Source organism: Acanthochromis polyacanthus, chromosome 18 (assembly GCF_021347895.1).
Source record: "Acanthochromis polyacanthus isolate Apoly-LR-REF ecotype Palm Island chromosome 18, KAUST_Apoly_ChrSc, whole genome shotgun sequence".
Lineage (NCBI taxonomy): Eukaryota > Metazoa > Chordata > Actinopteri > Pomacentridae > Acanthochromis > Acanthochromis polyacanthus.
In genome coordinates, this window is record NC_067130.1 from 34,916,370 (window position 1) to 34,941,464 (window position 25,095).

At 42.5% G+C, this 25,095-nt stretch overlaps 2 protein-coding genes across 3 annotated transcripts in view; both read left to right on the top strand.

Moving 5' to 3' along the window:
- The window catches only part of LOC127530897 (uncharacterized), a 199,775-nt gene that overhangs the window by 167,089 nt on the left and 7,591 nt on the right, over positions 1-25,095 (top strand). The gene's annotated exons all lie outside the window — the stretch shown is intronic.
- Positions 3,052-4,979, top strand: LOC127530967 (uncharacterized). The gene is made up of 5 exons (XM_051938973.1): positions 3,052-3,259; positions 3,398-3,502; positions 3,985-4,094; positions 4,193-4,465; positions 4,537-4,979. The coding sequence occupies exons 1-5, from the start codon at positions 3,052-3,054 to the stop codon at positions 4,714-4,716; spliced, it is 876 nt and encodes a 291-aa protein (XP_051794933.1). The 3' UTR covers positions 4,717-4,979.

Genomic DNA, 25,095 nt, shown 5'->3' on the forward strand with positions numbered 1-25,095 from the left:
AATTAAGGACAGATTTAGAAAAAATCTAAATCTTGACCTGAATTGGTGTGTTTGTATAGAAATGTATAGAAACATCCTGACATATTATGATAACATGTTCAACCATTCTGCATGTAAAGACTTAAGCGATGAACTAATGCTAAATGTTGTGAGAGCTGAGACTATTCAACAGAGACCCATGATAATACATTTTGATCAACAAGACAAAAGCAATTGATAATGTAGGAAATAGCAGAGAATTGTACAGAATCATTTGCATGGATGGACCAAAGCATTTATAACTTGTTCAAAGAAATGAGAAACTGCTTTTTTGATGTGCACAAGTGACACGATGATGTGAAGACTGAACAAGGAGTTTAGAGAATTTTAATTCTGATCTGAGAAATGAACCAAAGCGACTGAGAAAAACTGTAAAATTTAAATTTATTTACCAACCACTCAAAAATAACCTTGTGACAAAAAATTAACAACGCTTACCTCCACAGTCCTGAAAAAACAAGAGGGGTCCTCCTTGAGAAAATAAGGAAGGCCCAGCAGAAGTACCATCCTCTTCTTGTGTATGGAGCTCTGATTTCAAACAAACAGAAAAAATACCAGTTACTGTTTCCACCGTCTCCTTGGACAGTTAAATTGCACTCCTTTCTTTCAGGATTCTATGAAATGTTATCACATGACTACCAATAAAAAGAACTAATTTCAGCCCCTCCAGGAATTCGATGTTGCGATCGCGCAAATTCAACCAATCTGTGAATTTTGCGTGGCCTTGCAATGTGGTCCAATCACCGCAACTTTCACTGCAAGTTTTTAGAGAAGTGGCCATGAATTCAAACACTTTCAGCCGCAACAATGTCGAAAAACAGCTGCGAAATCCTGGAAGAACTGTGATGTGATCAATATTACTATTTGGTCACACCCATCAAAACATGCACAAAGAAAGCTGTTTCCAACCTACCACTACTGATTTCTGAAAAGGTTAAAACACCATAACGTCATCACATCACAAATTAGGACAACAGTTCTGGGATGTGATGGCACCTAAAAATCCAAGCTTTGATTCTCAGTTCTATCAAATACACTGGCTCCTTTTTTTTCAATTTAACAGACATCAGTGTTCTGCTCCTGTATTGTATATCTGTACTGCAGAACGGTGTGGAAATAACACTTATGATCTTGAAGATAGAAACAACAAAAGAGGGAGGGATGGAAGAATAACTTTTAAACACTTACATCTTCATCCAGGCAGCGTGTGAGCCTCATCAGTCCCACTATGCCAGTCTTTGCCTTGTACAGCTCAAGGAATCTTGACAGATATTGGTCCAGCCCGGCAAAGAGGCCTGAGATTATATGATACTATTTCTGTTTGTTTTAATAAACAGTTTGTCACTACAGTCAGATATATATTGATCTGTTTATAACCTGGCTGCATTTGTTTGTAAAGCCTGGAAGAGGCGGCAGACTTCTTTATCTAAATAATGAAATTCTAAAATGTGTTTATTGTACCTGCTGCTGGCAACGTGGTGTGTATTTTGGTGTCTTATAAGCCCATGTTAGGGCTGGGCATACTGAATGTATGTAAGACACAATAATAAATCATTCATTCATTAATATTGAAAGTAATGTCCATTTCAGATTAATGAATGTGCATATATACATATATATGTGTATATATATATATATATATATATATATATATGTATATATACATATATATGTATATATACATATATATATATATACATATATATGTATATATATATATATATATATGTATATATACATATATATATATATATGTATATATACATATATATATATATACATATATATGTATATATATATATATATATAAATATACACATATATACATATATATACATATATACATATATACATATATATGTATATATACATATATATGTATATATACATATATATATATATATATACACACATATATATATATATGTATATATATATATATATATATATAAATATACACATATATACATATATGCATATATATATATACATATATGCATATATATATATATATATATATATATATATACATATATATATATATATATATATATATATATACATATATATATACATATATATATATGCACATTCATTAATCTGAAATGGACATTACTTTCAATATTAATGAACCAATGCACCGTGTACAGAAATTACAGTTTGGATGTCAACCACAATGACGTCTACTTTGAAACCCTTCAGGAAGAAAACTCTCTCTGTGATTGACCAATGAGTCTGTCTGGATCTGCTGAACCTGATCCTGGTTCTGGACTCTGCTTTTACATACTCATTGGTCAATCACAGAGAGAGTTTTCTTCCTGAAGGGTTTCAAAGTAGACGTCATTGTGGTAGACATCCAAACTGTAATTTCTGTACACGGTGCATTGTTGATGCACTGTGGAAGCACTGCTTTGCCAAAACTGATGCTGTAGACATTAACACAACCAAAGTGGTCAAAAAAACAATCAACCATGAAAAGAATTAAAAATATCTCTGTGGTCACGTCTGATTGAAACCAAACTGGCTCTCAACACAAACTCAAGATTGAATGTATTTTATTTCCTTTTTTCATCAAATCCCAAACAGACACGTGTCCTGTTACATATTTAGGAATCTGGAGAACAGATTTCAACTGCAAAGAAATGTGAAGCATTGAAAACCAGAGTGTCATGTAATCAGTCTCACTGGGATGTATTTGTCCTGAATTTAGCTGCAGGGTTTTCTGTTTCATGTCTGCACTCTTTGGGCCACAGTGAGAAGGAGTTTCCTTGTTGCTGTTGTTGGGATGGTGACCCTGTTTCACCGCCAGGACTTCAATAAAGTGGACAATTAGAAGTGAAAGAGCTTCAGCTGCTGAGAGCAGCGGCTCAGGTTCCTCCTCTAATTATCCAATCAGCAGGCGGCTCCAGGTGCTGAGCAGCTTTATCATCCTCAGGTGAGGCAGCAGTCTGCAGCAGCTTCCAGCTCTTCGGTGCTTCCCGGCGGGCAGAGAGCAGCTCAGTGGACCGGAGCATGTCGGCGGCTAACGGGCGGATGATGATGACCTGGGTTTGGCCCGCTTTGGTGCTTCTAGCCCGGTTCACCACGGCAGAGGAACCGCGTCGGGACGCACACGGAGCTTTGGCCGGCTCTGAGGCGCTGTTCTCGGACTCCGAGCCGCCGATGGAGACCCGCAGCGGAGGAGGCTTCCTGCCGGTGCCGGTGTGGAAGTTTGTGAAAGGTAAAAATGCTGGTGCTTGAGCTGAGCTCAGGTAAGAGAGGGCGGGACAAACAGCAGGTGGAAGTGAGCAGAGAGCAGAGCTTGGAGGGAAATGTGGCCACATGATGAAAGTGTAAAAAGTGAACATTTGTGTTGCAGATGCTGCAGACGAATCAGATTTGGGCCGACCACAGTTTCTCTGCAGCAACACGTCCCTCTCTGTTCGCTTGTCGCTCATCCGACACTCTGACCTGCGTCTGCAAGGTGAGTTTGATTCATCCACCTGCTGCTGTTTAAAAGCTACTTTTTCAAGGAAATGAATTCAAGAACAGTTTGATTCCTGTTTCAATGAGGAAATGCTAGTTTGAAGAAGTGAGCTGTGAGGAATGAGCTTCAAGTTGTTTCTGCTACAAATGCAGTAAATAAAATGGCTTTGCTTGGAGAGAAGGAACTAATTCCCTGAACTCAGTGTAGTTTGTTGGCTGAAGATTTCATTAGAAGTTGTGGTAGCTCCAAGATGAAGGCAGCTGTTGGGTTGATGTTTCTTGGGGAGTCTAAAGAGACTTTCAGAGCACTGAAGCCTCGTGCAGCTCCATCAGTGGATCCACCTGTTACCTTCAGACTGACTCACCTGGAAAGTCTCCAAGGTGAACTGTTTGTCTGGAACCACGTCGGCCTCATGCGGCCGCTGTGTTTCCATCTGAGATAATGCGACCTGTAACCTGTTGGTTCTGATGTCTGTGCAGATGGGAGGAGGTTGCCGTCGCTGCAGCAGGGATGTGGTGGTTCTGTTGGGACCGTGGGGCCGTGGCTGCTGCTGAAGCTGCCTTACACCAGCTGCCATGTGGCATCACAGGTAAATCCCTGGAAACTCAGTTTGTCATAGTTTGTGCTCTGAAAAGGTGGAATTCCTGAGATGATGACCAACTGGTGACGTCTTGGTTTGTTCCACAGGTTTCAAACGGAACGTGGTTCCACCAGCTGAAGCTGCGTTACTTCGACCACCTGCTGCGGGAGAACATGACAGCTGTGGTCACCTGTGAGGATCCTGCAACGTTGAGCCTGCCAGCAGTGAGCTGCCAGAGCACAGATGTGGCTGTGAAACTGCCTCTGGGAAGCAGACTGCAGAAGGTGAAGGCTCTGGGGAAAGACGTGGTGGTTGGGAGGGTGCAGACCAGCACTACTCCAGGACCAGTGTTGGTGCAGATCTCCACACCGGCAGACAAGGTAAGGAGAGATTGATCCACCATCCAGTTTATTTAAGTTGGATGGAGAAGTAACAGCTGAATGTTGTGCAGGACTCCACGTTTGAAGTGATCTATTTGGACTCGGCTGGGGAGATGTGCACGATGCTGGCGGCTTGTTTCAGTGCAGCCAGAGGAGATGGGCCGGATCGTCAGCGTAGAGCTCTGCAGGACCAGGTGGTGAATCCTCGTCATTGGCACAGTGTGGAACCCCGACAGGTGAGAGGAAACTGAAATGTGAGGAGCAGAACCTCCATGTTGGAGACTCTGCTAATGCAGCTGTCAAATGTAATCCTACAGATGGCAGACAACTCCTCAGAATACCTGGATGCATCGGATGACTCTACTGATGAGGATGATGAAGAGTACGATGAATATGAGGAGTCAGATGATGAGTTGGGTGACTACTTGGATGAAGAGCAGTTGGATGACCCCAACAACACAACAGCTGACATGACTGATACCCAGATGAACTCCACAACAGTAACTGAAGCTGAAGAAACGATGAACACCTCAATGCCTGTAAAAACCCAGACTGGGGAGAGGGTTGGCTGACATGGAGATGTCTGGTGACATGGAGGAAGATGATTCTGGTGACAATGATTCTGAGGATGACGACTCAGCAGCCGACATGTCTGGAGCTGAGATGAATGCCTTATCTTTTGAACCCAGACTGCTGAGAGGGATGGATGACCTGTTGGCCTCTGATGACCCAGAGGACATGGAGGAAGATGAGGATGATTCTGAAGATGACTATGATTCTGAGGATGAAACCTCTTCACCATTACTCCCTAGATTGGTGAGAGGGATGGAGGAGCATGAGGATTATGATTATTCTCAGTATGATGACGCCTCTCCCCTCTTGGTACCCAGATCGGTGAGAGGGATGGATGATGATGCTTCTGGGAATGAGGACTACAATGACTATTCTGGGGATGACAAGATGTCTGACGGTAGCGGCGAGGTCTGAGATGATTGATGGTCCACATCTGGACCAGTGGCACCTAGACCATGCCACAGATCAGCCACAACAGCAGAGGTCCTTGGTCCACCCCTTGTATCTCCTCACTCTCTCTATGAAATAAAGTACAGTTTTACATCAGATCCAGTCTGCTTATTTCTCATGTAGGACTTTTCTGCTTCCACATAAAATGGTCAACATCTGGAGGTGAAGTGACTAGATTTGGAATGATTGACCAGCTGTCAGAGCAGACTTAAACTCTTCCCTCTAAAGCCCTTAATGGCCCATCTGGTGTAAATCTATTTCTGTTGTAGTTCCTGACCAATAGCAGTCCAGCTTTGTGTAGCCCTGCCCACTCACTATGTCCAGGTGAACCATCAGACTGAGTAGCTGCCTCTGTCTTCTGGGTTTATTTACTTCTTACAGCTAACTAATGTCTCGTGATGGGCAGGTGAAGCCCTGAGGCTTTCCATACAGTTGTGCTGAAAGCTTCAAGGCTTTAGTGACCTCTGAAGCACTGATGGTTTCAATCCCATGTGGGCAATAAGTTCAGGAGACTTCTGTTTAACAGTGATTATACCAGTAACTCTTCAAGTCATTTATGCTTGTTGGCCACTTAAATACAATGAAGTTCTTAAAATGAGTACACTTTGTTTTCCTACAAATGCAGACATTGACCCAAACTCTAAACCAGATGGAAGGAATAAATCTTGACGGTAGAACATGAAGCATCAAGTGTTGCTTCAGGTTCATTTACAGCTGTAGCCCTTTAAGCTGCAGTCATTTTCAGTACAAAAAGTTGCTAATATATTTTAAATATGACAAATGCAGGGAATATTGGATGTGCATTTCCTCAAATGACCGATTCGTGGATTTTATACCGACTTCAGGACATGTTTTGGACAAAATGTGTTACTGGCTTGTGTCATCTGGATGTCCAAGGTTGGATTATGGCCATTTTGTGGAATATTTTCATCTGTGTAGTAATGAACCCGGAAATGTCAGTTGCGCCGTGTATAGAGAACGGATGGATGGATATTCGTTGTTTGTTGGACAAATGTGTTTATATTACCCGCTGTGGTAATCACATCTGAAAGTGGTTTATACCGGCGGATTCATGAGAATCTAAGCTTTCCATCGGCGTATAATGTTTTTATCGAGTTGGCGGTGTCGTTCTATTTCGAAAAATGCTTATGCAGATATCAAAACGGCCCGCCCGTGGGCCTCTGAAGCGTAACGGCTTTTTTCCCTTCAAAACTAGACTCAAAGTTTAACAGGATAAGCTGTTCCTGCTCTCCAGCTGATCATGTTTTTAGCTTGTCAGTGACAGTCTCTGGTTTGCTGGACAGGTTGTCATGTCTGGAGTCTCAGCATGGATTGTTGTCGCTGTAAGGAAACTCTTGTGTGCAGAGCAAACACTGCACCTCCCAACAGATGAAACTGAGACCCGTTTAAAAATGAAAAATACAGTTCAGTAACTGAAGTGAAACTTGGGACATGAGAAGCATTCTACCGTATTTGGTACAAGATGAACATGATCCCAAACCTCTGAACACCGTTTACTGCTGGTACTTGAAAATCAACTAAATACACCAGATTTCCTCACAACCTGACCTTCTGAAGAATGCTGATGCATCTTATAGCTTGTACAGCCCCAAACCACTCAAAACGTCTTCAGTCACGTGGCTGTGGAGAAAAGTGAGGTCCTACAGGTGGGATGGTGGAGAGACCAGGCGGTGCTGAGGTTACCTGGCGGACTTCAGACAGGATGGACTGGAAGCACTGGGAGTGTTTCTGGGCTCTGAGGACTTCCAGAAGAAGACCCGAGAGGGAGTGAAGGAGAAGGTGTGTGTTCAATTTTGTAGACGAAAACCTTTTTTTTTTTATAGGGGAGGGGTGTGGTCACCAGCAGCTTAGTAATTGGGTCTCTGGCATAGATTTATCCCTTTGATACCACCAAGAGGCCTGATGAATGAAGTTCAGCAGACCATCCTGGAGCTTTTCTGGTCTGGCTGAATGTGACCAGCAGCAGCTTTCTACCTACCTGTGGTCACCATGGTGATCTAGCTCCACATCATGAGATATGGCTGCCACTGATAGGACGAGTGGCTGTTTGGGCTCCACTTCTAACCTCTACGTTTTAATGCTTTTACACTTTGTGGTGCTCTCATCGTGTGTCTGGACCTGTAGCAGGGGGAAACTTCAGCCAAAGTATCCAGAGGTGAATCCACAAAGCTTTATTTGTCTGGACATGGTTTTTCCATCCCATGCTATCTGATCTTCAAAGAGTCTGTGCAGAAACGACAGGCCCAGCATCTCAGCATGGAGATATAACCTTACCCAGGACCTTCCACGGCTAAACAGCAACAGGCCTGCTCTGTGACAGCACAAACTGCTACATGTCATTAGCTCAGGCTAACACCTGAACTACCAGATCAGCTGCTGCTGCCTCGAACCCAGCTAACAGCTGGATCATCTGACTGGCTGTCAAGAACCTGGACAACACTTGGGCTGAGTGGTGTGGCTCAGATGTCACCTGGAGATGGCAAGTTTAGAGTGAGTACTGTAGTTTAGAGTGAATACTGTAGTTTAGGATGAATTCTGTAGTTTAGGATGAATTCTGTAGTTTAGAGTGAATGCTGTAGTTTAGAGTGAGTACTGTAGTTTAGAGTGAATGCTGTAGTTTAGGATGAATGCTGTAGTTTAGAGTGAATGCTGTAGTTTAGGATGAATACTGTAGTTTAGAGTGAATGCTGTAGTTTAGGATGAATTCTGTAGTTTAGGATGAATTCTGTAGTTTAGAGTGAATGCTGTAGTTTAGAGTGAGTACTGTAGTTTAGAGTGAATGCTGTAGTTTAGGATGAATGCTGTAGTTTAGGATGAATACTGTAGTTTAGAGTGAATGCTGTAGTTTATAGTGAATGCTGTAGTTTAGGATGAATTCTGTAGTTTAGGATGAATGCTGTAGTTTAGGATGAATTCTGTAGTTTAGGATGAATACTGTAGTTTAGAGTGAATGCTGTAGTTTATAGTGAATGCTGTAGTTTAGGATGAATTCTGTAGTTTCGGATGAATGCTGTAGTTTAGGATGAATTCTGTAGTTTCGGATGAATGCTGTAGTTTAGAGTGAATTCCATAGTTTAGAATGAATTCCGTAGTTTAGAGTGAATTCTGTAGTTTCGGATAAATACTGAAGTTTAGGATGAATACTGTAGTTTAGAGTGAATGCTGTAGTTTAGGATGAATTCCGTAGTTTAGGATGAATGCTGTAGTTTAGAGTGAATGTTGTAGTTTGAGTGAATGCTGTAGTTTGAGTGAATACTGTAGTTTAGAGTGAATACGGTAGTTTATAGTGAATACTGTAGTTTAGGATGAATGCTGTAGTTTAGGATGAATTCTGTAGTTTAGAGTGAATGCTGTAGTTTAGAGTGAGTACTGTAGTTTAGAGTGAATGCTGTAGTTTAGGATGAATGCTGTAGTTTAGGATGAATACTGTAGTTTAGAGTGAATGCTGTAGTTAATAGTGAATGCTGTAGTTTAGGATGAATTCTGTAGTTTCGGATAAATACTGAAGTTTAGGATGAATTCTGTAGTTTAGGATGAATACTGTAGTTTAGAGTGAATGCTGTAGTTTATAGTGAATGCTGTAGTTTAGGATGAATTCTGTAGTTTCGGATGAATGCTGTAGTTTAGGATGAATGCTGTAGTTTAGGATGAATTCTGTAGTTTCGGATGAATGCTGTAGTTTAGAGTGAATTCCATAGTTTAGAATGAATTCCGTAGTTTAGAGTGAATTCTGTAGTTTCGGATAAATACTGAAGTTTAGGATGAATACTGTAGTTTAGAGTGAATGCTGTAGTTTAGGATGAATTCCGTAGTTTAGGATGAATGCTGTAGTTTAGAGTGAATGTTGTAGTTTGAGTGAATGCTGTAGTTTGAGTGAATACTGTAGTTTAGAGTGAATACGGTAGTTTATAGTGAATACTGTAGTTTAGGATGAATGCTGTAGTTTAGGATGAATTCTGTAGTTTAGAGTGAATGCTGTAGTTTAGAGTGAGTACTGTAGTTTAGAGTGAATGCTGTAGTTTAGGATGAATGCTGTAGTTTAGGATGAATACTGTAGTTTAGAGTGAATGCTGTAGTTAATAGTGAATGCTGTAGTTTAGGATGAATTCTGTAGTTTCGGATAAATACTGAAGTTTAGGGTGAATGCTGTAGTTTAGAGTGAATGCTGTAGTTTGAGTGAATGTTGTAGTTTGAGTGAATGCTGTAGTTTGAGTGAATACTGTAGTTTAGAGTGAATACGGTAGTTTAGAGTGAATACTGTAGTTTAGGATGAATGCTGTAGTTTAGGATGAATTCTGTAGTTTCGGATGAATGCTGTAGTTTAGAGTGAATTCTGTACTTTAGAGTGAACACTGTAGTTTAGGATGAATGCTGTAGTTTAGAGTGAATTCCATAGTTTAGAATGAATTCCGTAGTTTAGAGTGAATTCTGTAGTTTCGGATAAATACTGAAGTTTAGGATGAATACTGTAGTTTAGGGTGAATGCTGTAGTTTAGAGTGAATGCTGTAGTTTAGGATGAATTCCGTAGTTTAGGATGAATGCTGTAGTTTAGAGTGAATACTGTAGTTTAGAGTGAATACGGTAGTTTAGGATGAATGCTGTAGCTTAGGATGAATACTGTAGTTTAGGATGAATTCTGTAGTTTAGGATGAATGCTGTAGTTTAGAGTGAATGCTGTAGTTTAGAGTGAATGCTGTAGTTTAGAGTGAATGCTGTAGTTTAGAGTGAATTCTGTAGTTTAGAGTGAATGCTGTAGTTTAGAGTGAATGCTGTAGTTTAGGATGAATTCCGTAGTTTAGAGTGAATGCTGTAGTTTGGGATGAATACTGTAGTTTATGTTGAATACTGTAGTTTAGAGTGAATGAATAGAATAGAATAGAATGCCTTTTATTGTCACTATACACAAGTACAATGAGATTTAGAGCATCTCCATCAGTGCAAGATACATGTAATAAAAATCACAAAAAAGGATAAGTTAAAACAGTTAAAAAGAATAAAAGTGCATGGTCAGTGTGATATTGCACATTAGAATAGTCCGTATTTCACAGTAGACGGTTTTGAGGTAGGGGTAGGGGGGGGGGGGGGGGGGGGGTTTGGGATGTCAGTGCATGTTTGAATTCAGAGTGGTGATGGCTTTTGGAAAGAAACTGTTTTTGAGTCTGTTTGTTTTGGTTCTGATGCACCTGTAGCGCCTTCCTGAGGGCAACGGGACAAACAGGTCGGAACCAGGGTGGAAGTTGTCCTTGATGATGTTTCCTGCCCTTTTAAGGCAGCGGGAGGTGTAAATGTCCATCAGGGAGGGGAGGGGGCAGCCGATGATTTTCTGTGCTGTCTTAACAACCCTCTGAAGCCCCTTCCTGTCTGCCATGGTGCAGCTGCCGTACCACACTGTGATGCAATAAGTCAGCATGCTCTCAATGGACGAGCGATAGAAGGTCGTCAGCAGGGTGGGGTCCAAGTTGTGTTTCTTGAGAACCCTCAGGAGGTGTAGCCGCTGCTGTGCCTTCTTAATGATCGCCGTGGTGTTGTCCGTCCAGGAGATGTCAGAGGAGATGAGGACGCCCAGGAACCGGAAGCTGTGGACCCTCTCCACACACTCACCGTTGATGTAGAGGGGAGCTAGGTCGGTGCTGAGCTTCCTAAAGTTGACAATGATCTCCTTTGTTTTCTTGGTGTTCAGAGCCAGGTTGTTTTCTGAACACCAAGCTGCCAACTTCAGGACCTCCCCTCTGTAGGCTGCCTCATCTTCTCCTGAGATGAGTCCGACAACTGTTGTATCGTCAGCAAACTTCACGATGAGGTTGCTGTTGTGGGCCGGATGACAGTCATGGGTGTAGAGGCAGTACAGGAGGGGGCTCAGCACACAGCCTTGTGGGGAGCCGGTGCTCAGTGTCCGCGTGGAGGACAGGTGGGGGCCGAGTCTCACAGCCTGGGGCCGGTTGGTGAGGAAGTCCTTTATCCAGGCACATGTGAGAGGGGGGAGGCCGAGAGTGTCCAGTTTGGTGATGAGAATGTCCGGAATGATTGTATTAAAGGCAGAGCTAAAATCTACGAAGAGCATTCGGACATAGCTCTGCCGTTGCTCCAGATGTGACAGCGCAGAGTGTAGAGCTACAGCGATGGCATCCTCAGTGGATCTGTTTGCACGATATTCAAACTGGTAGGTGTCGAAGTCTGGGGGGAGATAGTCCTTGATGTGCTGGAGGACCAGTCTCTCGAAGCACTTCATGATTATCGGAGTGAGGGCCACAGGACGATAATCGTTTGGGCTCATGGTGGGAGACTTCTTAGGTACTGGGATGATTGTGGCGGTTTTCAAACAGGGCGGAATGACTGCCTGTGCCAGGGAGAGGTTGAAGATTCTGGTGAAGATGTGGGTGAGCTGGAGGGCACACGCCTTTAGCACTTTACCAGGAACACCATCAGGGCCAGCAGTCTTCTTCGGGTTCACTGCCAGGAGCACCCGTCTGACTTCATGCTCGCTGACAGTGAGTATAGTGGTGCAGGAACTGAGTGGGGGTGGGGGCAGGGCAGGGGCTGCTGAGTGTTGCTGTTGTGACGATTCAAAGCGAGCAAAAAATCTGTTTAGCTCCTCAGCCAGTGATGCACTCAGGTCTTCTGTTGTTGTAGTGCCGCCCCTGGAGTTTATGTCGTAAATGCCCTGCCACACCGCACGTGTGTTGTTGCTGGACAGGTGAGACTCTATGCGCTTCTTATGGTCCGCCTTTGCTTTTTTAATTCCTTTTTTCAGATCCGCTCGAGCAGTCCTATAAAGGGCTCTGTCACCTGATCTGAAGGCAGCGTCACGGGCTCTGAGGAGTGTATGGACCTGGCTGGTTAACCAGGGTTTCCGATTTGGGAAGACCCGGATGGTTTTTTCCACAGTCACATTCCCAATACAGAACTTGATGTAGTCTAGTACTGTTTCTGTGAAAGTTCCAAGCTCCTGCTGTTCAAATAGGTCCCAGTCTGTCTCAGTGAAGCAGTCCTGCAGTTGGGAAAACGTGTCATCCAGCCAGGTTGTAACAGTCTTTATGGTGGGCCTGGCACTATGTCTGACTGGCCGAGGTGGGGGAGGGGTAAGGCTCTGTATGCGTGCCTAATGTTGGAATAGACGTGATCCAAGGTGTTGTCCCCTCTAGTGGAACATTTGACATGTTGGTAAAACGTCGGGAGTACAGTCTTCAGGTTGGCCTTATTAAAGTCTCCTGCAATTATGTGGACGCCATCCGGATGGTCCCGCTGGTGTTCGTTGATGGTGTTCAGCAGGATGGAGAGCGCCGTGTTTACGTTGGCGTGTGGTGGAATATACACAGCTGTGACGATCACTACTGTTAGCTCTCAGTAGAAAAAGGGCCGGCATCTTACAGACATGTACTCGAGGTCGGGGGAACAGTGCTTGTCTATCACAGTCCCGTTGTTGCACCAGTTATTATGCACATACATACATGCTGTAGTTTAGAGTGAATGCTGTAGTTCAGAGTGAATGCTGTAGTTCAGAGTGAATGCTGTAGTTTAGAGTGAATGCTGTAGTTCAGAGTGAATGCTGTAGTTCAGAGTGAATGCTGTAGTTTAGAGTGAATGCTGTAGTTTAGAGTGAATGCTGTAGTTTAGAGTGAATAGTGTAGTTAAAAGATTTTTTTAGAATCCCCTGAATTTGGCAAGAATTTTTAAAAAAATATTTTTTAAAAATCTTTCAAAAAATCCTGAAAATATCTAAAGTGATTACATATATATCAGGCAAACCTATAATGTTTTATTGAATAACATTCAGAAAAAAATCAACCAAAATCCAGTGAATTTGATTATATTTTGGTTGATTTTTTTCCTGAATGTTATTAAAAAACTTTTATTTTACATTTCTTTTTTCCACCAAAAAAAATTCAAAAATTTCCCAAAAATGTTACAAATGTGGACATCAGACGTTTCACTGTGAATTTATATTTTATAAATCTTTTTTCCACATTTTAAAACTTAATTTGACCTGCAGGACGACACGAGGGTTAAATAAAAATACAGAACGCAGAGTGGAAGGTTCTGAGCAGAGGGACTGAACACGGCGACACAAAGGTCAGAAAGCTCAGATTTCCTCTGTTACTGGTCTGTTGCTGCTCTTCATGTTAAATTATTTTGCACATCTGAGAGTTTTGTAAAACAGGGTTGTTAACTTCAGTGAAGTTGTAGTCACTTATAGCTGTGATGTGATTCAGACCGATGATCAATAAATTAATAAATCTGACGAGATGCTTCTATTTTAACGGCGCAGTTTTTCTAGTGTTTACGGTGTTTATCAGACCACAGGACTGAACTATGAAGACAGTTTAACAGTCAGACTGCACGGGTTACCATGGAGATGTGGCAGGTTTGTCAGACTGAACACTCTGACTTTAATCCCAGCATTCCTGCTGACTAGCAGTTCGGCCCTCTGCTCTCTGGACCAGCTGCCCAGTACAAAGCTGGAGGGTCCAACATGGTGCAGTCGCCACAAACAGGTACACAACACACCTGGATCCACACCAGGGGGAGGAGTGTCTGCTTTGTCTCCAGCCTGAGATTCTGGAGTTTCTCTTGGTCCGGGGCCATCAGCCCTCTGTGCTGGTTTCAGGGTCTCCAGGTTTTTCCTGGTGGTTTGTTTATATTCAGCTCCAAATCCTGTAAAAGGAGAATGTGCAGCTTTGGTAGCTTCATGTCGGCTCTGTGGAACCTGTGCTGGTTCTGGAGGGTCTGGTGAAGGCCAGGCTGAAGGTGGACCATATGCAGCCTTTATTCACAGGTGGACTGTTGGGGACGTTCTATGTTCTATGTTCTATGTTCTGTGTTCCATGGAAAAAAAGCTTTCAAAGTTTACACAGTGTCAAATATTATCATGAAGTATTTGTGGAAAAATCTTTTTTGTGTTTCAGAAGGTGTGGTGAAGTCAGAAACTGGAGGAAACTCTGATAGGAAGAGGTCTGGAAGACCCAAAGCCACAACAGCACCAGAAGACCAGTTATGAGAGCCTCCAGCTTCCATCATCTTCATAGAGGTCGTAGGAAGAAGTCTCATTAACTGTGGAGAGAAGACTTGGAGCTGCAGGTTTGACAGGTGGAGCTGAGACATCAGAATCAGAAAAAAGAGGTTTCCTGGATCATGAAACACCACCAATGGACTACTGAAGACTGGAAGCAGGTCTTATGGACTGATGGATCTAAATCTGAAAGCTTTGCTTCATCAGCAGGATGTTTGTAGCCGTCCAGCAGGAGAAAGGACGGTTCCTCAGTGGAAGATCAGCTGTCCAACATGGAGGAGGAAGTGTGAGGGTCTGGGTTTTACGTCTTTTAGTGTGGTTTGTGTGTGTCTTTTAGTGCCATTTTCAGATCTTTTAACCTTATTTTTGCATCTTGTAGTGTCATCTTTGCATTTCTAGTTTAATTCTTGCATCTTTTAGTTCAATATTCAAAATTCAAGATTTAGGTTCTTGTCGAGGTCTGGCTCAGCCCAAAATTTAAGTTCTTGAATATTGAATTTTCCAGATTCAATTCAAGATTTAATCTTTAATTGCTGCATCTGCTAATATCGTTTGTGCATCTCCTAGTGTAATTGTTGCATTTTAGTGTTTTGTTGGTTTTGGGTTTTTTTTGCATTTTGTAGTATCATTTGTGTGTGGAGTTGAAACAACGAGACGGGGGATGTAGGTGAGTCGAAAACTTTACTGGTTTCTCTCCACTTCACAACACCTTCAACACCACTACATGTGTGTACCTTAACCGGCAAAAACCTAAAACATCACCCGCCAGAAATCCCGGAACCGGAAAAACTAGATTCTTCAAGGCACAAGTCCTCTTTGGTGAATGTCTCTTCTCCTTTACCAAGTGGATCCACCACATGTGTATCTTTTCGTGGCTTTCTTCCCATCTTTTAATGTCATTTTTGGATCTTTTAGTGTCATTTGTGCATCTTTCAGTGTGGAACATCAGCTGTCCAACATGGAGGAGGAAGTGTGATGTTCTGGGGCTGTTCTGATGGATCCAGGGTCGGTTCTTCTACAGACTGAGAGGAACCTGAACCTAAACGTCTACCACAGCTTTCTGCAGCTCCATGCAGAACCCTCTGGTATGTTCTAGTTGGTCATCAAGATAATGACCCAGAACATCAGTCCAAGCTCTGTAGAACCACCTGAGGAACAAAGAACCAGATGGTTGAGAACATGGAGTCTCCAGACTTAAACCCATGGAGCTGGTTTGGATGAAGTGGACAGAAGAGAGAAAGCAAAGAACCTACAAGAACCACACATTTATGGAACTTCTGCTGCAGAGCTGGAAGAACTTCGTGAAGAACATCTGGTTTCCACTGAGGACAGAATGAGTTCAGCTGTTGGATCTGCCAGAGGAGGAACTCTGATGAGTCAAAGTTCTGAATTCATCTTATACTGTTTAATAAAAATATTTGTTGATCACTGAGTGAAGGTGTAAAAATCATAATGATAACGGTCTGTAGCACTTTACATTATACATCACATTCACACAGTGATGGCAGAAGCTGCATGCAAGGAGCTAACCACCCATTAGGAGCAATTAGGGGTTTGGTGTCTTCCTCAGGGACTCGTCAGGACTGAACAGCAATAATAATAACAATAATAATAATTATTAATGTTATTATTGTTGTTAGTAGTAGTAGTATATGGGCAGCATTGTAAAGAAAAGCAGTGAGAGCAGCGGCTCAGGTTCCTCCTCTAATTATCCAATCAGCAGGCGGCTCCAGGTGCTGAGCAGCTTTATCATCCTCAGGTGAGGCAGCAGTCTGCAGCAGCTTCCAGCTCTTCGGTGCTTCCCGGCGGGCAGAGAGCAGCTCAGTGGACCGGAGCATGTCGGCGGCTAACGGGCGGATGATGATGACCTGGGTTTGGCCCGCTTTGGTGCTTCTAGCCCGGCTCACCACGGCAGAGGAACCGCGTCGGGACGCACACGGAGCTTTGGCCGGCTCTGAGGCGCTGTTCTCGGACTCCGAGCCGCCGATGGAGACCCGCAGCGGAGGAGGCTTCCTGCCGGTGCCGGTGTGGAAGTTTGTGAAAGGTAAAAATGCTGGTGCTTGAGCTGAGCTCAGGTAAGAGAGGGCGGGACAAACAGCAGGTGGAAGTGAGCAGAGAGCAGAGCTTGGAGGGAAATGTGGCCACATGATGAAAGTGTAAAAAGTGAACATTTGTGTTGCAGATGCTGCAGACGAATCAGATTTGGGCCGACCACAGTTTCTCTGCAGCAACACGTCCCTCTCTGTTCGCTTGTCGCTCATCCGACACTCTGACCTGCGTCTGCAAGGTGAGTTTGATTCATCCACCTGCTGCTGCACCGCCTCACTCTACAGAGTTCTCTGGAGGCTTTCTGCTTCATCTGTGTTCAGCCGTACAGAGACCTTTAGAGGGGTAGGGGTTCAAAGTTAAAAGGGGACACATGGAGCATGAATTTGAAGCACCAAACAGAAAAGTACCTTACAGTATAACTGGCTGAATTGTAGAAAGCCTTATTGATGAAGAATGTAACATGGAAGCAGTGGTTCAGTCTGTAGACCTCTGATCAGAAGGTCAGGGGTTCCATCCTTATTGTGGCCAGCACTGGGCCCTTCAGCAAGGCTGAGAAAGGGTTATTTTGAAGTTGGATTTAGCTCCCCATCAGACACTGGACTGTTTAACTGTGGCTGCTCTGCCTGGAGTCCTTGCTGGTAAATGTCATACCTTTTCTACACACATGGGGAGAGCAGGGCTTCTTGTCCACCAGAGGGCGCAACTAAAAAGTGGAATACTAGTTTTCTTCCTGTGCATGGTCCGGTCTCATGGACTGAGTAGAGGACAACACATTGTAAGTTGAGATTAGCACCAATTAACCATTTTCCACTACCCAAAGTAAAACATATTAACTCTATATTTTTAAATGAGTTTCATTCAGATAAAAATCCCAGCAGTTATACATGTGGACTTGTTAAAGTAGATATTAAGGCATCCAGTCATTGTTCTGATTTAACTGAGCTTTACGATAGCGCTAGCATGAGCAAACACGGTCGTTTGGGGCAACTTGTCACAGTGCTAATAATAACTTTTAAAATAATTTAAATCAACACATCCTAATAAAAATATTACTTTATTTTTACAGAAAGAGAGGAGAAAGTGAGAAGATGGTCAGGAGTTCTAAAAGAAACCCAGAGCATGGCAGTGCAGCACCTGGTGTGATGCTGAGGGCAGGCAGGGTACCCGAGGTCGCAGCTCCATCAGGAGTACGGCGAAGGACTTTAATGTCAACTACCGTACTTTAAAACATTCACAGCAGCTGAAATTCAGGCTCAGACAGCTATCCCGACTACAGTGGTTGGGTACAAATCACCACGGCAGGTTTTCAGCACAGAGATGGAACTGCAGCTTGAGAACTATGTCAAGAGATGCTCTGAAATATATTTTGGTTTGTCTCCATCAGAGGTGAGAAAGCTGGCGTATGAATTTGTGGTGGCAAAGGGCCTGAAGTTTCCATAAGCTTGGTCAGACAAAGAAAAGGCCAGCGCTGAATGGTTCACAGGCTTCCTAAAGCCTCACTTTCTCTTAGAAAACCAGAGCTTGTGCTTTTAACAAGGAGAGTGTGAAGTCTTTATTTGACAATCTGGATAAAGTGTTAACCAGACATTCTCTGGAACAGGGATGGAACTGGAGTGACAGCTGGGGATGGCTCGATTCCGATTCTTTTTGTCGTTCTAAAAGTTGTTAATAATACATGGATGTAATTTGCTTGACACTGACGTCTAAAAACATCACGTTCATTGTACAACAGCTGTTCTGGTCCCCTAAAGAAAGAAGGAAAACATGTGACAACAAGTTCTGTGTAACTGCTGTGGCTTTAGTAAAACTTAAAGCTCACATCGCTTTTAACAGCGTTTGTAAACAACAGATCCAGCTGCACCATTCAGATGTTCGGAATAAAACTTGGTGCACATAATTAAACTAAATAATCCCAGTGTATGAACAGAAAAGTCACATTACACCTCAAAGGCACTGCAAGGCTGCAATAAATAATTTCTGAATTAACATAAAATAATAGCATCTCCACTAGAACAATGTAGGTAGGACTCAGTAAGTTACACATGGCTTCTCAAGACACACAATCAGAACAATAAAAATCTAGGTTATAAACAGAAAAACAAGGGTAAACAGTGACAGAGAAATCTAGTGTCTTTGTTCTTTTGCTTGCAGCTGCTGATGTACTGAATATAAAACACTCATCAAACTAAATACTAGTGAACACTGTTCCAATACTCACATTATGTTCACTGAAAACAATAAAACATGCTGGCTGCCTGACCTTGAACTGAAAATTCTTCAGAAAGACGAACATTTCAGCTGTCAGTCTGCTCCTTTTCCATCAGTAATGTTGGAGGCTGTGCTGAAGAGCCTCTCAGTCTCCACACTTGTTGAAGCTGTGCAAAGTAATTTAGCAGGTGTGGGATGAATCATTTCTATTGTTAACTGGTCCAATCAAATATCAATAATAATGATTTATGTCCAAAGTGTTTAGTATAATTAAGTACTTATGTATAAAGCACTAGACATATATTGGTACCACCTCTTGCATTCTTGGGGAGTCCAACTTTAAACAGGGAGATGTAAAGTTTTCTCAGTGAACAATTATTTTATTGACACGTGTACAACACTGATGGAATATAACCAATATCTGGTGATTAAACCCTGTCCTAACGTTCATGAGAGCAGCGTAGGATCTCCTCTGATGCCATTTAGACAGCGGTGGATGAGAAGAGGAGAGACCTGTCACCTCATCATATTTAACAGGAAAACATGTCCACAGTTTGCTACCGAATCACATTTAACCTGAAAAACAGTACAAAACAACAACAAACAGTAAACGTACAACAGAAAAACCATCAAGTGGCCACAGAGTGAAACGTAAGGCGCACACGTTCACACGAAAATACATCAATCCACATTTTCCACCACACGAGGTGGTTGCTCATCCAGCAAAATGAACTCTGTTATGTCTTTTCTCTGTTATATTTTGGCGTTGGAGCGAGTTTGTACTCTTCTGTAGTGCTTCCTGCAACAATGGCTGCCGCGGGTCACTTTCTGTTTCGCACTCGCCTGTAAAAGTCTCCGTACTGCTTCCATGATGCTTCTGCAGATGCTTTAAAAGTTCGTTGTGTTAAAATGTCCGGTTTTGCTGCCACCCCTTTGAGACACTCATTTTGCAAACGTTGCACTCAGCTATTCTACTTTTCTCCTCCGTTCCACACGGCAGACATGAGCAGCTCTGCAGGCTTCTGTTCACTCTCTGCTCACGTGACGAAAACACATGGTAACCATGGCAACAGCTCGTCTGTGTTACTGCATGTGGTGAAAAGTGAAGATGAGGATATATGAGACAGATTGGGCTTATGGATCGGATTGAACGAGTTCTAATATAAAACTGTGATGCTCATTCTGGCCTGGATCGGACTCGATACCGATCCAGTGGATCGGATCAAACCATCCCCAGTCACAACGGTACAGAAACCAGACTGATTGGTAGCCAGGCGTGGCTTCACTGACATCTGGGGACAGGCCTACTCTGGTGACCTTTGTCTGTGCAGTCTCAGCCACAGCCCCCCCCCCATTTCATATTTCCTTGGGTGCACTTTCTTGATCATTTCATCAACAATGGACCACCAGGCTGCAAAGGAGGAGCAAATCCCACAGGGTGGATGAAAGAACCACACTCTGTTGATTTCCTCAAGCATTTTGTGGAACATGCAAAGTGCTCCAAGGAGAAGCCCTGCTTACTTCTTCTGGATAACCACTGCTCACATCTCTATTGATGGGCTGAATTTTGAGACTGGCATCATCATGTTGTCCTTCCAACCCCACTGCTCACACAGGCTGCAGCCTTTAGACAGAAGTGTTTACGGGCCATTTAAAAAGCATGTAAACTCTGATTCCTGGATGAGGAACAACCCAGGGAAAACTCTCAGCATCTGACATCCCTGGGATTGTAGCAGCTGCTTATCCCCTGGCTGCAACCCCACTTAACATTCAGGCAACAGGATTCAGCCTTACAACAGGGATGTGAGAGAGAGAGAGATAAATACTTTATTAATCCCGAAGGAAATTGTACAATAGTCCGTTGCTCACATTCATAAACTTAGAAATAAAGTTAAAAAGACAAATGGCAACAGCCATAATAAATAAATCCAACATTAAAAAGTCACGTGCAACTCCATAAGGTGCTTTAAAATTAAGGCACTGAAAAACACAGTTCAGGACCAGCATCAGTCTCTCCTGCTCCTCCCTGAAGTGGCTGCATTATACAGCCTGATGGCACGAGGGACAAAAGAGTTTTTAAGTCTTTCTGTGGAGCAGCTCAATGAAGGATACCTGGAGCTAACAGAGCTCCTTTGCCCAGAGTCCACAGGATTTAGGGGGTGGCTCTGACTGGAGAGGATCGCCCTGATCTGCTCCACCACCTTTTCCACAGAGCCAGCTTTCCTTATGAGCCTGTTCAGCCTTAGAGTGTCCCTTTTCTTGGCATTGCCCCCCCCCAGCACACAACAGCATAAAAAAGAACACTAGATACAATTGACTGATAGAACATTTACAGTAACTTAGAACAGACGTTAAAGGACGCCAGCCTTCTTAAGAAATACTTCCTGCTCTGCGCCTTCTGTACACAGCATCCATGTTTGCTGCCCAGCTCAGACTGTTGTCCAGCTGCAGCCCCAGATACTTGTAGGTGGAGACCACCTCCACCTCAGATCCACTGATGTTAACGGGCTGTAGAGCAGGGGGCGCCCGGCGGAAATCCAGCTCCTTTGTTTTAGAGGTGTTCAGCTGGAGCTTGTTGCGCTGGCACCACTCCACAAAGTCTGTGTTCTTGGAGACAGAATTTGCGCCATCTTACGTCTCAGATCGCCCCTACCAGGACCCAGCTCTACCAAGCACTGACCCATCCAGGACTGACCCAGAGTGTTCCAAGAGCGACCGCGGGATCGCGGATTAGCGCTCATCTGTCCGGATTGCTCTCCCACAACCTATCCGTGGATCCAAACTTTAAGCCGTATCACTGCCGAAGTCTAATCATTTGGTCCTTGTGTCATTTCTGACCGACCCTGAAAACTTAATTCAAATCCCCGAGTCCATTTTGAATGATGTGGGTAACAAGGAAATGATTCACACACGCTGACCGTCACATAACTCCGCCGTGGCTCTCAGCGGCGAGACCGAGACGCCCCGTCTGCCCCAGTTGTCCGACCACTCCAAGACTATATCGCTGCAGTCTCAACCATGGAGCGCGTTGCCTGTGGTAGCGTCCTGCTCAGGCGGTGGTCGACCCTCCGGACAACACGGACATTTCTCTGCACTCTTTGGTGGAATAATTAATCTAATTTACCTTCATTCTTTCAGAGCTCTAACGGATCTGGATGCAACAGTTTCCATCATAGTGATTTGTCTGGTCTGTTGTCCGCTCATTTCAGCCGTTCTAATATGTTTCGTGATTCTTTTTTTTTTTTTTTTTTTTTTAAAGTGTGTATCAATTGATGATTTTCTCTTGTATTCCACCACAATATTGCACAGTTTAGCTCTGCTTTGGTGAAGAACATCAGTGAATTAATTGTTCGTCATGGTCTTCAGCAGTAATTTTTGTTGGTAAATGAGACATTAGTATCGCACATAGACATAATAAAGAGTAGACGCTGCTCATGGTGCTGCGCAGCGAGAAATACGGCCGCCATCTTGGTCCGGTCAGCCGCTCCACTCAGCGCTGTTTGACAGCACATTTAATCCATCTTAACTCTGAATATTAAACTGATTTTCATGCTTTTTTTATTTTTATTTATTTGCTGCAAACGTCATACATGTAGCTATGATACAGGACAAATGGTTCGGCGTATTTTAATATTCATAGCGGGAATAATAGATAATAATAATAATAATAATAATAAAATATTCTGATATTAAGCTCGACTGTAGACAAGTATTTTACAAACACTGTAAACACACACACACTAATATATGTTAGAGAAGCAGATAATGGCAGTAAAGTCAATTATATTAATAATTTGAAGAGACAATATATGATTACACTATATATACACATATAAACAAAATACTGACTAATGAACACATTTCTATATAAAACTATATATATATAAAATCATTTTCTGATATATCTTTTTAATATATATGTATGAATTATATTGATAGTCTATATGTGATTTATATAATTTCTCTGATATATTGATTATATTAATACTCCATCTATGATTTATATAATAATTTTCTCTGATATATAACTTCTATCTATTGTTTTATATAGAAATATGTGTTCATTAGTCAGTATTGTTTATTTATGTACATATAGTGTAATCATATATTGTCTCTTCAAATTATTAAAATAATTGACTTTACTGCCATTATCTGCTTCTCATTATCAGTTTAATATTCAGAGTTAAGATGGATTAAATGCGCTGTCAAACAGCGCTGAGTGGAGCGGCTGACCGGACCAAGATGGCGGCCCCACCGCTGGTCAGCCCCAATAGGAAGTAGCGGTCGATGCGGCGTCTGCTCTTTATAAATGTCTATGGTATCGCACACGTCTGCATCTTCAAACCATAAACAGGAAGTGAATTCGGTGACGTACGTGCATTACGTTTGCACTGGGAGCTGCTATGATTGGTGGAACTCATGGGAGGCGGGCCAAAATTGCGGGAAAGTTGCGGTGATTGGACAAAATTGCAAGGCTGCGCAAAATTCATGGAGATTGGTTGATTTCGCGCGATTGCAACATCACAAATTCCTAAAAACCAGAGAACAGGTGTTTACCACTTTTTTTGCTTGCAAACTATGATTTAACATTACTAACATTTACTGAAACAAAGACAAGCAAGGCCTTGGCATACTAACATTTAATTCAAGAAATCCCATGAATGTAAACATTTCATAGATTTGTTCATTACCTTTTATGAATGAATGAAATGACAGAATACAGGAGAAATGCCGCCCAATTTTTTCATGTCTGGACTTAGAAAATATTCTGGGTGCTACCCATATAGATCTAATTTAGCCTTTTTCATTAATGCTCTAAATGATTGTAAATATTTTGTAAGATGAGTGAAATGATAAAATACAGGGGAAGTCCTTTTTTCACATCTGGACTTAGAAAAATATTCTGGTCATTTTCACTTTTTAATTTCTGTTCTGATCTGCTTTATAATAATCAATAATCAATCAGAGCTAGCAGTCACTCAGCCAGCAGCAGTCTGAGTGAATGAACAAAACAGGATTTACTTACCATATAATGTTAGTTTGTTTCATTCCCAGAGCTGTCTGGAGTGCCTCGGTTCCCATAAGTCTATGATCCCGTAGTTAAGGTCTCACACAGTTATTAAATTAGGTTCATTCATATTTTCCCAAAACCAAACATACAGAAAGATGCACAACATCTATGCTAAACATGCAGTTATGTTACAAGCCAGACAGCAGACTACAGAGGTTTACTAAGAGACCAGACACACATACTACTGGTGAAAGTGCAGTTTGCATGAAAATTGTGTACTTAAAACTCACATTTTGATGAAATGTACTTAAATACACAAATCACATGACAAAACCAAGTGCTAGAAAAATGTTAAATTACACAAATAAAATGCACCAGAGGCCACCAAATAGCACTAAAAAATCTAAATTTTCTTGGGGGGGCATGCCCCCAAGCCCCCCTACATTTTGCGTGCCTTCGGCGCTCTTCATCACACTGCACACTCTGCCATTACACAAAAGTGGTGCAGGCTACTTTATTTCTAGTGCAGGCTACTAGTACTTCTTGGGAGAACTCTGCCAACCCAGCGCTGACCCAGCTGCTCCAGGCCCCGGCACCAACCAAAAAGCTATTCCTAGTACCCTAGCCTCCTCCACCAACACATTAACTCCAGAGGAGATTAGGCCTTACCCAAAAAAGTTACCCAGCAGAAAAAGAAGAGAAAAACTTCTATTCTCGCTGACACACCTGTGAAGGAGGCACTTGAAGCTGAAAGGCAGGCACAAGGGAAGAAAAGACTGTTCCAAAAGAAAGGCAAAACACAGGGCAGATACAAAAAGAAAAACTCCAGATGAGTCCCTGTGCCTGGTCTGCATAGAGCCATTTGGAAACAGCCGCCCAGGAGAAACATGGGTACAGTGTGTGATATGCAAAGGATGGGCTCATGAAGAATGCACCGTGGCAGTTCCTATGAGGAGTCTGAGTGAGCTCAGGTTCTGTTTGAGGTTTTCTTTTGACCAGTTTAAGTGACAGTTTCATAATACTTCATGAATAATAAAAGTGAATTATCATTTATTCACTTTCAATTAAAAAAACAATATTTTTTTCCTTATTTTATTGGTTGCAAGATCCAGTGTGACATCTTACCCCACATAGTGTGAGAACTTACCCGTTGGTGGGGCAACTTGTCACATGGTGACCATCTCCATTAGATTGCTTAGAACTCTGCACTGACACAAGATATAAAAATGACATGAATACAAAATATATACCTGAGACTTTGGCCTTTCATCTGATACTTTTTTTTAAATATATGTGATGTTTTGATTCCA